This window comes from Rutilus rutilus (genome assembly GCF_951802725.1).
Source record: "Rutilus rutilus genome assembly, chromosome: 7".
NCBI classification, from domain to species: domain Eukaryota; kingdom Metazoa; phylum Chordata; class Actinopteri; order Cypriniformes; family Leuciscidae; genus Rutilus; species Rutilus rutilus.
In genome coordinates this window covers 22,447,396-22,459,418 of record NC_140221.1, presented here as the reverse complement: position 1 = coordinate 22,459,418, position 12,023 = coordinate 22,447,396, and the positions used below count along the sequence as shown (strand labels likewise).

The following is a 12,023-nucleotide window of genomic DNA, read 5'->3' as shown; positions in this document are numbered from 1 at the left end:
TGGGCATTCGTAAACCACGCCTCAAATACGAGAAAATGAACATGTGGTTCCCAGACCACGTCTCAAAGAGAAAGAGGTCTGACGTTAGCCAGGCTAATGTGCAACTGCAAAGTTGTTGATTAGATCAGGATTGTGCGCACAGGCATTCTCAATTGACCCCTCTCAGGGAGTTTGATTGACAGGCGATCTGACTAATCATAATCTGCCATTTTGTCCAACAAAGCAGTCAGGAGAGTTAGTAGATTAACATAGGAGGATTTAAATTTGAAAAACAAAGTGTACTGACGTCTTAGCACTTTAAAACAACATTCCTTTTATGTTCATTCTTGTTTATTTTAATGCTATAAATTAACTAGAAGGAAGAGATGATCGGTTCACAAGCAGCTTTAACTGAGCCTCGAGTCTACAGCTATCTGTCAGACAATTTAAAGAGTCACAAAATGGTATTTATTGTTTAAATGTCTCTAAAAAATGACTACATTTGAAAGGTGAGACTTGTTTCATATCAAAAGTACTTGTCTGTCAGCGCACAGTCTTTTTTCTGATCCGCAATGTATTTTTCACTGCGTGAGAACTTGGTGTGGTGTGAGAGTGGCGTCGCTTGTCAGACATAGCAACAGTAACTAAAGTGGGAGGGTCTTTGCGACCGGTCATTGACAGTATGGACGGGGATTCGCCAGTCCCAATTCAAAACAAATTTCATCACAATCCATCATTGTTCGTTTCAAACATGTGAGAGCATCAAAATGATCCATGGGTGAAATTGATTGGATTTAATAAATTTTTTTGTCAGTTCCTATCATAATTTTAACATTTTGGCATTATTGTTTAGCTATTTACCTATGGTTTCAAATTTCCTTTGTTTTGTTGTTGTTGTCTAGATCAGACTAACGGCTTTGAAGATAACCACACTTTTTTAAAGCTCTAAATGACACTTACAAAAACCATAAGGCGAAACCTGGCATGTTTGGTATTGTTGGACTCGGCAAGGATTCTTAGGAGGTCACTCCTGTGAAAAAAACACGGGCTTCCTTGAAATTTCTAAGGCTCCTTCAAGGCTTTGTGCCAATGACGTATACGTATACGAGTTTTTTGAGATACACCAATGTTCTCATAGACTATCATGGCACCTTGGACAAAGACACTGTGTGCCTTTTTTCACTGTTATAGCACCACCAAGTGGCCAATTGTCATGATTTTTTTCATGTCAACTCAAATTGAGCTTATGAACATGTGTCCCAAGTTTAGTGAAAATATCTCATTCCGTTCACAAGTTATAACTATTTTACAGCGCCATCAAGTGGCCAATTGACATGATTTTTTTTTCACGTGACCTCAGAATGAGCTCATGAACATGTGTCCCAAGTTTTGCGAAAATATCTCTTTCCGTTCACAAGTTATAACCGTTTTATAGTGCCACCTAGTGGCCAATTGTTACGATTTTTTTCAAGTGATCTCAGATTGAGCTCAGGAAGATGTGTCCCAAGTTTAGCAAAAAAATCTCTTTCCGTTCACAATTTATAACCATTTTAGTAAAAGTGGCTCTGGTGCCATCAAAGATTTTGGTTCCCCTTATCAACCGTTAATTGAAATTTTGAATTTTTTGGATGATTATTGATTGTCAGACTCCAGAGAATATTCTTGCAGTGGTTTGGTTCCGATCGGGCGAAAAACCAAGGAGAAGTTCGCAAAAATAGGTTTTTCAAAAAAAAGCAATTTACTCAAAATTGGTGCCTGAAGGGCGAGCAAATCGGAGATAGCCATTTTGTCCGCCTTGAGCCAAGGATTCCAACGATATAAGACACTTGATCCTGGGACAAACGGTCTAAGAGTTATGAGCAATTTTGAACTTTTGGTTGCTGTAGCGCCACCTATGGGCCATTCGGGGTCATACTCTGATAGGTTGTCCCAAATTGAGGCCTACCATCTGGCCAGGTTTCACGTCTCTAGGCCTTACGGTTTGGCCTGCACGATGCGTTTTACGAATCCTTACAATTACAATAGGGTTTCAGCATTTCATGCTTGAACCCCTAATAAGAATGAAGGCTTTAGCCAGTTATAGCGCCACCTATGGTCCGATCTCCATGAAACTCTGCATGCTTCCTCACCATGTTCTGACACATATGCTCATCAATTTTGGTGAAGTTCTGAGTTTTCAATTGGGATTTATAGGCTTTTTAGTGTATTTTGCCACGCCCCTTTTCTAAATGACCCTGTTACAGCCACCCAAATGCAAAAGTTCAACTTTTTTTCGATAATTATTGATCTAGAGAGTCCAGAGAAATGTCCTAGACTGGTTTGGTTCCGATCTGGCGAAAAACCTAGGACTAGTTCGCAAAAGTAGGTTTCGGACAAAATTCGACATAGCAGACATTTTTTCTGGCCGACATTGAAATTGGAGATAGCCATTTTGTCCGCCTTGAGCCAGGGATCACAGTGGTGTAAGACACTTGAGTCTAGGGGCAAATGGTCTGGGAGTTATGGGCGATTTAGTACTTTTGCACTAAATCTGTAGCTGTGGCACAACGTAAAATTTGTTTGCGCGGTATTCGAGAACGGTTTGACGAATCAACACGAATTCCATAACTTTTTGTCGGTACAGTGTGGAGATGATACGATTCGATTTTGGTGAAAATCGGACAAACGGTCTAGGAGGAGTTCGAAAAAGTAGGTTTTGGTTGAAAATCAAGATGGCGGACAGGAAGTTCGGCCAAATATGGCAAACTTGGTATCTATGTTCTCAGCGTGACCCAGGGAATCTATTAAGACCAGTGGCATTTCAATAGGCAGATGTATTCAAAGGTTATTAGCCTTTTTGGAAATGTTGTTATAACTTTTGACCACAAGGTGGCGCTGTTTTGAAACTTCTCACGCTCCTTCAGGGCACCGTGCTGATGAGCCACACCATGTTTCGTAACAATCCATTCATGCGTTCTTAAAATACAGCATTTTAGCACAAAATTCAAAATGGCCGACAACCAAAATGGCCGATATGGTAAAATTGGATATCAGTCGACTCAGCATGTTGGCCTGAATCTAACGAGACCAATTTGATGATTTTTGGGCAAACTATTCAGAAGTTATAAGCAAAAATAGCCATTTTTCATATCTCCGGACCAGTAGGTGGCGCTGCGCCGAAACGCAGCATGTAGCCTCAGGTCATGCTTGTGATGACATGTGCCAAGTTTGGTCTGAATCCGATAAAGCGTTGCGGAGATACAGCCTTACGTCTGGTTTCGCAAGCGCTACGTAAAATTTGTTTGTGGGTTTTTTCAAAAATTGCTAAGCGAATCAACTTGAATTCCATAACTTTTTGTCGGCATGGTCTGTAGATGATCTGGGTCAATTTTCGTGAAAATCGGAGCAACGGCCTAGGAGGAGTTCGAAAAAGTAGATTTTTCGAAAAATTCAAAATGGCGGACAAATTTCCATGACGGAAAATGACATCATAGGGTGCGATCGAATCGTCTTGAGCTAGGGAATCAGAAGAAATGGGAATTTTGTTTCTAGCCCTTGTGGTTCAAAAGTTATTAGCATAAACATGAGTGCAAATTTGGACAGCTGGTGGCGCTAGAGGGAATGAGTTGGAGACTCCAAATTTGCTATGGTGACTGTTCAGTCTGCCCTCTATCAGTGTGCCAAATTTCATAACTTTCCCGCAAGCGGTTCTATGGGCTGCCATAGACTCCCAGAGCGGAAGAAAAAGAAGAATTATTTTTGGTACGCCAACAGATACAATAGGTGCCTACGCACATTCTGTGCTTGGCCCCTAATAATAAGGGAACCTTTTTGCCATTTATAGCGCCACCTATGGTCCGATCTGCATGAAACTCGGCACGCTTGTTCACCATGTCATGACACATATGCTCAGCGATTTTCGTGATGTTCTGAGTTTTCATTTGGGATTTATAGGCTTTTTAGTGTATTTTGCCACGCCCCTTTTCTAAATGACCCTGTTACAGCCACCCAAATGCAAAAGTTCAACTTTTTTTCGACAATTATTGATCTAGAGAGTCCAGAGAATTGTCCTAGACTGGTTTGGTTCCAATCGGGCGAAAAACCAGGGACTAGTTCGCAAAGGTAGGTTTTGGACAAAATTCGACATAGCAAAAAATTTCCCCTGCCTAAATCAAAATCGGAGATAGCCATTTTGTCCGCCTTGAGCCAAGGATTCCAACGATATAAGACACTTGATCCTGGGACAAACGGTCTAAGAGTTATGAGCAATTTTGAACTTTTGGTTGCTGTAGCGCCACCTATGGGCCATTCGGGGTCATACTCTGATAGGTTGTCCCCAAATTGAGGCCTACCATCTGGCCAGGTTTCACGTCTCTAGGCCTTACGGTTTGGCCTGCACGATGCGTTTTACGAATCCTTACAATTACAATAGGGTTTCAGCATTTCATGCTTGAACCCCTAATAAGAATGAAGGCTTTAGCCAGTTATAGCGCCACCTATGGTCCGATCTCCATGAAACTCTGCATGCTTCCTCACCATGTTCTGACACATATGCTCATCAATTTTGGTGAAGTTCTGAGTTTTCAATTGGGATTTATAGGCTTTTTAGTGTATTTTGCCACGCCCCTTTTCTAAATGACCCTGTTACAGCCACCCAAATGCAAAAGTTCAACTTTTTTTCGATAATTATTGATCTAGAGAGTCCAGAGAAATGTCCTAGACTGGTTTGGTTCCGATCTGGCGAAAAACCTAGGACTAGTTCGCAAAAGTAGGTTTCGGACAAAATTCGACATAGCAGACATTTTTTCTGGCCGACATTGAAATTGGAGATAGCCATTTTGTCCGCCTTGAGCCAGGGATCACAGTGGTGTAAGACACTTGAGTCTAGGGGCAAATGGTCTGGGAGTTATGGGCGATTTAGTACTTTTGCACTAAATCTGTAGCTGTGGCACAACGTAAAATTTGTTTGCGCGGTATTCGAGAACGGTTTGACGAATCAACACGAATTCCATAACTTTTTGTCGGTACAGTGTGGAGATGATACGATTCGATTTTGGTGAAAATCGGACAAACGGTCTAGGAGGAGTTCGAAAAAGTAGGTTTTGGTTGAAAATCAAGATGGCGGACAGGAAGTTCGGCCAAATATGGCAAACTTGGTATCTATGTTCTCAGCGTGACCCAGGGAATCTATTAAGACCAGTGGCATTTCAATAGGCAGATGTATTCAAAGGTTATTAGCCTTTTTGGAAATGTTGTTATAACTTTTGACCACAAGGTGGCGCTGTTTTGAAACTTCTCACGCTCCTTCAGGGCACCGTGCTGATGAGCCACACCATGTTTCGTAACAATCCATTCATGCGTTCTTAAAATACAGCATTTTAGCACAAAATTCAAAATGGCCGACAGCCAAAATGGCCGATATGGTAAAATTGGATATCAGTCGACTCAGCATGTTGGCCTGAATCTAACGAGACCAATTTGATGATTTTTGGGCAAACTATTCAGAAGTTATAAGCAAAAATAGCCATTTTTCATATCTCCGGACCAGTAGGTGGCGCTGCGCCGAAACGCAGCATGTAGCCTCAGGTCATGCTTGTGATGACATGTGCCAAGTTTGGTCTGAATCCGATAAAGCGTTGCGGAGATACAGCCTTACGTCTGGTTTCGCAAGCGCTACGTAAAATTTGTTTGTGGGTTTTTTCAAAAATTGCTAAGCGAATCAACTTGAATTCCATAACTTTTTGTCGGCATGGTCTGTAGATGATCTGGGTCAATTTTCGTGAAAATCGGAGCAACGGCCTAGGAGGAGTTCGAAAAAGTAGATTTTTCGAAAAATTCAAAATGGCGGACAAATTTCCATGACGGAAAATGACATCATAGGGTGCGATCGAATCGTCTTGAGCTAGGGAATCAGAAGAAATGGGAATTTTGTTTCTAGCCCTTGTGGTTCAAAAGTTATTAGCATAAACATGAGTGCAAATTTGGACAGCTGGTGGCGCTAGAGGGAATGAGTTGGAGACTCCAAATTTGCTATGGTGACTGTTCAGTCTGCCCTCTATCAGTGTGCCAAATTTCATAACTTTCCCGCAAGCGGTTCTATGGGCTGCCATAGACTCCCAGAGCGGAAGAAAAAGAAGAATTATTTTTGGTACGCCAACAGATACAATAGGTGCCTACGCACATTCTGTGCTTGGCCCCTAATAATAAGAACGGGAACAAAAACAATAGGTGCCTCCGCACCTTCGGTGCTTGGCCCCTAATAAGAACGGGAACAGATACAATAGGTGCCTCCGCACCTTCGGTGCTTGGCCCCTAATAATAATAAATATAGCTGCAAGCAGCAATTATCGGGGCCAAGCGCAAGCAGATGACAGGATATGCCAACATGGCTGAAGGTGTCAGACCAACTGCAACAATGAGCAATTAAAGACATTTAGAGAGGATTTTTGGCGAAATGGCTGAAAAATCATATAAAAAGTAATTCAGAATATGATTTAATGGATTATCACTTTCGACCAATAGGTGGAGCAATTACAAAACTGATGTGATGTGGTCAGAGTGAAGTGACAATGACACATACAAAGTTTGGTGTCAATATTTCAAGGGATTGCAGAGATAAAGCCTGAATAGTGCTTTTGGCATCATGCCTCAACTTTGCTGCTGCGCTATACGAAAACGGTTTCGTCTGTCGACACGAAATCCATAAATTTTAGTCGGCACAGTCTGGAGATGATACGATTCGATTTTGGTGAAAATCGGACAAACAGTCTAGGAGGAGTTCGAAAAAGTAGGTTTTGACTGAAAATCAAGATGGCGGACAGGAAGTTTGGCCAAATAAGGAAAACTTGGTATCTATGTTCTCGGCTTGACCCAGGGAATCTATTAAGACCAGTGGCATTTCAATAGCCAGATTTATTCAAAAGTTATTAGCCTTTTTGGAAATTTTGTTATAACTTTTGACCACTAGGTGGCGCTGTCTCGAAATATTTTGGGTACCTTTAGGGGATGGAGCTGATTGCACATTCTGAGTTTCGTAATATTACACCAATGCATTTGTTTACTATAGCATTTTATTTCACAAAACTGTATTGAAGTCAATGGGAATTTCATGTTTTGTTCTGTTATAGCGCCACCAAGAGGCTCAGTCCCACCATTTTTTTTATGTGTCCTCAGAGTGAGCCCATGCATATTTGTGTCGATTTTGGTGAAAATATCTCAATTCGCTTCGGAGTTATAGACATTTATATGAAAAAACACGTAAAAATTGACTGACACATGACTTTGATTGGATTTTACTACCCCTAAACATCAATATTTTCGCATTTGGGCATTGGCGTATAGCTATCGACCTATGTTTCCAAACTTCTGAAGGTGGTTTCGTCTCGATCGGACAAGCGGTTTCAAAGATATAGCCAAATGTTTTTTAAGCGCTAAATCACAACGCTACACAAACCATAAGGCGAAACCTAACATGTTTGGTATCGTTGGACTCGGCAACGATTCAGGAGTCTAAAGAGATGAGTCCTGTGAAAATAAGTTGACCACAACCAAAGTTATAAGCATTTGGAAGCATTTGGGGAAAAAAATTCACCACTAGATGGCACTGTTTCGAAACTTCTCAGGCTCCTTCAGGACATCGTGCTGATGACCCATACCGAGTTTCGTAACGATAGGTTCATGCATTCCTAAAATACAGCATTTTAGCACATAATTCAAAATGGCCGACAGCCAAAATGGCTGATCTGGGAAAATTGGATATCAGTCGACTCAGCATGATGCCCTGAATCTAACAAGACCACTTTTATGATTTTTGGACAAACCATTCAGAAGTTATAAGCAAAAACAGCCATTTTTCATATCTCCGGACCAGTAGGTGGCACTGCGCCGAAACGCAGCATGTAGGCTCAGGTCATGCTTGTGATGATATGTGCTTAGTTTGGTGTGAATACGATAAAGCGTTGCGGAGATACAGGCTTGTGTCTGTTTTCGCAAGAGCCACATAAAATTTGTTTGCGCAGTATTCGAGAACGGTTTGACGAATCAACACGAATTGCATAACTTTTTGTCGGCATGGTCTGAAGATGATCTGATTCAATTTTCGTGGAAATTGGAGCAACGGCCTAGGAGGAGTTCGAAAAAGTAGCTTTTTCGGAAAATTCAAAATGGCGGAAAAATTATAATGACGGAAAATGACGTCATATGGTGCAATCGAATCGCCATGAGCTCACGAATCAGAGGAAAAAAGAATTTTGTTTCTAGCCCTTGTGGTTCAAAAGTTATTAGCAGAAACATGAGTGAAACTTTGGACAGTTGGTGGCGCTAGAGGGAATGACTTAGACACACCAAAATTGGTGTATTTAATGTTGGGACTGTCCTCTATCAGAATGTCAAACCATTACAACTTTCCCGCAATCGGTTCTATGGGCTGCCATAGACTCCCAGTCGGAACAATGAAGAATAATAATAATAATAATAATAAGAACGCGAACGAAAACAATAGGTGCCTCCGCACCTTCGGTGCTTGGCCCCTAATAATAAGAACGCGAACGAAAACAATAGGTGCCTCCGCACCTTCGGTGCTTGGCCCCTAATAATAATAATAATAAGAACGCGAACGAAAACAATAGGTGCCTCCGCACCTTCGGTGCTTGGCCCCTAATAATAATAAGAAACGGAACAGATACAATAGGTGCCTCCGCACCTTCGGTGCTTGGCCCCTAATTATAATAATACTAAATATAGCTGCAAGCAGCAATTATTGGGGCCAAGCACAGAAAGAAACAATGAGACATGCAACCATGGCTGGGAGCTTCAGAATAACTGAAACAATAATTAAGATGTTTTTAGATTATTATAGTTAAAATGGCTGAAAAAATTAAAAATAACAAATACAATCACATGTAATATAATTAAATTGCTTATCACTTTTGACCAAAAGGTGGTGCTGTGACCAAATTTATGTTGTGTGGTCAGTGTGAGCAGACAATGACACATACAAAGTTCGGTGTCAATATGGCAAAGCGTTGCAGTGTAACAGCCTCAGAATTAGTGTGGTACCATGCCATGAAATTTGTTGATGTGTTATTCGAGAACAGTTTGGTCAATCAAAAAGATTTTAATAACTAGGCCGGCATGGTCTGAAGGTGAAAATTGGACCAACGGTTCGAAAAAGCAGGTTTTCAAAGAACTTAAATTTGGCAGACAACAAGTTTGACCAAATATGGCATAATTGGTATCATTGTCTAAAATGGCTGTGGTTAATGTTCAGACTCTCCTCTATCAGTGTACCAAATTTCTCAACTTTTTAACCATACACTTCCAGAGCAGAATAATAATAAGAAGAAGAAGAAGAAGCTTACGTACCGAATCATGTAACCAATCCTCTTCACAAATTGGCGATAACGTGCTCTGTTGTAGGTCTGCAAGCCAACAGCAAGCAGTTCGATCAGCGAAGAGGCAAATGCAAATATCTTCATCATCTTTTGACTGGTGGTGGCTTGAGGCTGATAGTCCTCTATTGGCAAGAGTGACATTTAACAGGTCAACTTATTAAATCGGTATGGAAAATCTCAACTCTAATATACAAATAACTGTCTAAAGATTTCTAAGTCTTAAGGGAAATACATGCCATAAGCTTTGTTTCCATTTCGTATCCCCATTCTCCCATCCTCTAAACAAAAACTGTCATTTTTCCATTCTATGGAAAGTCATTCATGTTTGAAATCACGAGGGTGAGAAAATTATGACAGAATTTGCATTTCTGTGTGAACTATCCTTTTCATAGCAAGTGAATACTATACAATCTCCTGACCGATTAATGAGGAGAAACAGACATACACTAAATATTGCATGGCTGTCTCAGCTCATTTATGAGACGATTTATATGACGAGAGTCTCACCTTTAGAGCAGATCCCCAGTAAGCGTTTGAAGAGTTCATCAAAGGGAAACTGAGAGAACAGAGAAACCAGATCATCCTCAGACAGCAGCATCCAGCTTGTTTCTGGGTCTTCATCCTGAGAGAGTTCACAAAAATGTTACAGTAGTCACTGATAGTAAGGTTTTGTTGGTACTTCGATAAAAGACACAAAATAATGGCACTTTCGGCCTGTGCTAACAGAAGTCAAAAGTCTGATCAGAAGTTAATGCAATATAATTGATTCCTGATGTCAATATATGCAGTGATGTCAAAAGGTCTGAAACCATTAGCAAAGAAATGGTAAAAAATTCTGTTAATCATTTTTAATAATTTAATAAAAATCAGCATAACAGTATGAGTTCAGACATTCTCTTATAAAGCACTGAGAGGGCTGAGCAGAAATTTTCATTTTCGGTTTGATGATGGACCGCCTCACCTCCTCTCCACCCTCATCCACTAGAGTCCAGTTACCAGATGCAGGTCCTGTAATACTGTTGTTGCCCTTCACGTCACTGGGCTTCATGTGTCCGAGGAAGTCTGCACGGTGCCTGCAAGTCACACAAATCTCCATATTCAATTCATTTTAAACAAAAGCAGCAGCTTTTCGAGCTGTAACTGTAACAATGGCGACAATACAGACAATAATACAGATGATATGTAAAAAAGATTCCATGGATCACCAGCTCAATTTCCAGTAAAGTTAATCTTTACCTCGCTGGAGACATGAGGATAGCCAGAGCCTGCATGAAATGATACACTCCAGATGGGTTATCCAATACTTTGATCTATTGAAGGAAAGTGGATGCAATTACTATTATAAGACAAGCAGGTATTTGAGATTTTTTATATGTATATTTTTAGATTTCCCTGTTAAGATTGTTTACAGCTGATCTGAGTCACACATCAAGGCTCTGCTTCAGTACCTGTAGGAATGGCACAGCCCATTTCCCCACACCTGCCGGGCAGCAGAGCAGGTGGTTTAGGATGAAGAGATGATCTCCTCTTGAACCAACCTGATGCAGCACAGACACCTGGATGAAAAAAAAAAGCTTTAATGTTTCATCATAGGCCATGAAAACCAGATCTTATAACCGAGATCCTTTTAACTCTGGAGTAACGTAAGGGTATGAGTATAATCAGCTAAGCTTGAATTTAATCAATTAAAGGACATCAGAATAATTGGTATTTATATATAACAATATTGTATATGAATGTAATATCACAAATAATTTGTAGCCGTTTTTTCAGAATGTTCCACATGAATATAGTAAGACTTTCTTATATTGTGATCTCATGTTATCTTGACATTTTTTCAGTTCATTAGCTGGTGTTTGAGGGTCTTTACCAGCCTCTGAAGCCAGAGATGGATGTCAGCCTGAAACTGAGAATCATCTAGGACCCGTCGGGTGAAAATAAACAGCACACTGATGCTCTCCTTCAGCGATTGCAAAGAGGACGGCCGAGACTTTGGACTCACTAAGAAGTTCAATACAAAAATCAATAGACGGCATGGCATTCAAAATAACAGATATAACAACTTTCAGCTGTAATCCTATGCTTTTTCAATGCTCATTAGGACCAGACATAATAATACAGAAGTAAGACAGTTGTCAGTTCTGGTCATCCAATCTTTGGATAAAAGTGTCTGCTAAAATACACAAACAGTGAACAGGCAAAATCCAACAAGAATTGCATTAAATATGCCTCAATTATCAAAAAATGTTTTTGCATTTGCCATATTGATGTTTTGTCAACACCAGTGTAACTGTGAAAATATTTATGTAAGTCATGGTACTCCTTATCAAACAGTGCAAGTTAAACCAATTATTATCATGTCTAATGTACAGTCTGGACTTATCAGTGTGAACTTGCCTGTGCTTGTATCTTGCACAGCCACACTTTTGATGGCGGGGTTACTGCTGAGCAAGCGGTAGAGATAAGACTCCACTTGCAGACGGGACAGGATGGAGGTGTATGAGTGCAGGGCCACTGTCTGATGGAGTATTTCTGCTTTTGCAGAAAACAGATGCTTCAGCTCAGCTAATGCTGCCTCGTTCAGAGTCACCTGCTGGTAGCAGTGGTAGCCAAACACCTTGGTCTGGTCCGCACATACACCCTGTAAAGCAAACAGGTGTTTGTGATCAATAA

General features: G+C 40.7%; 1 protein-coding gene across 1 annotated transcript in view; it reads right to left on the bottom strand.

The window, feature by feature from the left end:
• epg5 (ectopic P-granules autophagy protein 5 homolog (C. elegans)) overlaps nt 1-12,023 on the bottom strand; it is a 95,773-nt gene that overhangs the window by 81,485 nt on the left and 2,265 nt on the right. Inside the window, exons 4-10 of the mRNA XM_084413374.1 lie at nt 11,748-11,991; nt 11,221-11,351; nt 10,799-10,906; nt 10,587-10,660; nt 10,312-10,423; nt 9,858-9,972; nt 9,322-9,472 (exon numbers count right to left, since the gene is read on the bottom strand). Of these exons, the coding sequence (XP_084269500.1) occupies nt 9,322-9,472; nt 9,858-9,972; nt 10,312-10,423; nt 10,587-10,660; nt 10,799-10,906; nt 11,221-11,351; nt 11,748-11,991 (935 nt within the window). The remainder of the gene's footprint in view (nt 1-9,321; nt 9,473-9,857; nt 9,973-10,311; nt 10,424-10,586; nt 10,661-10,798; nt 10,907-11,220; nt 11,352-11,747; nt 11,992-12,023) is intronic.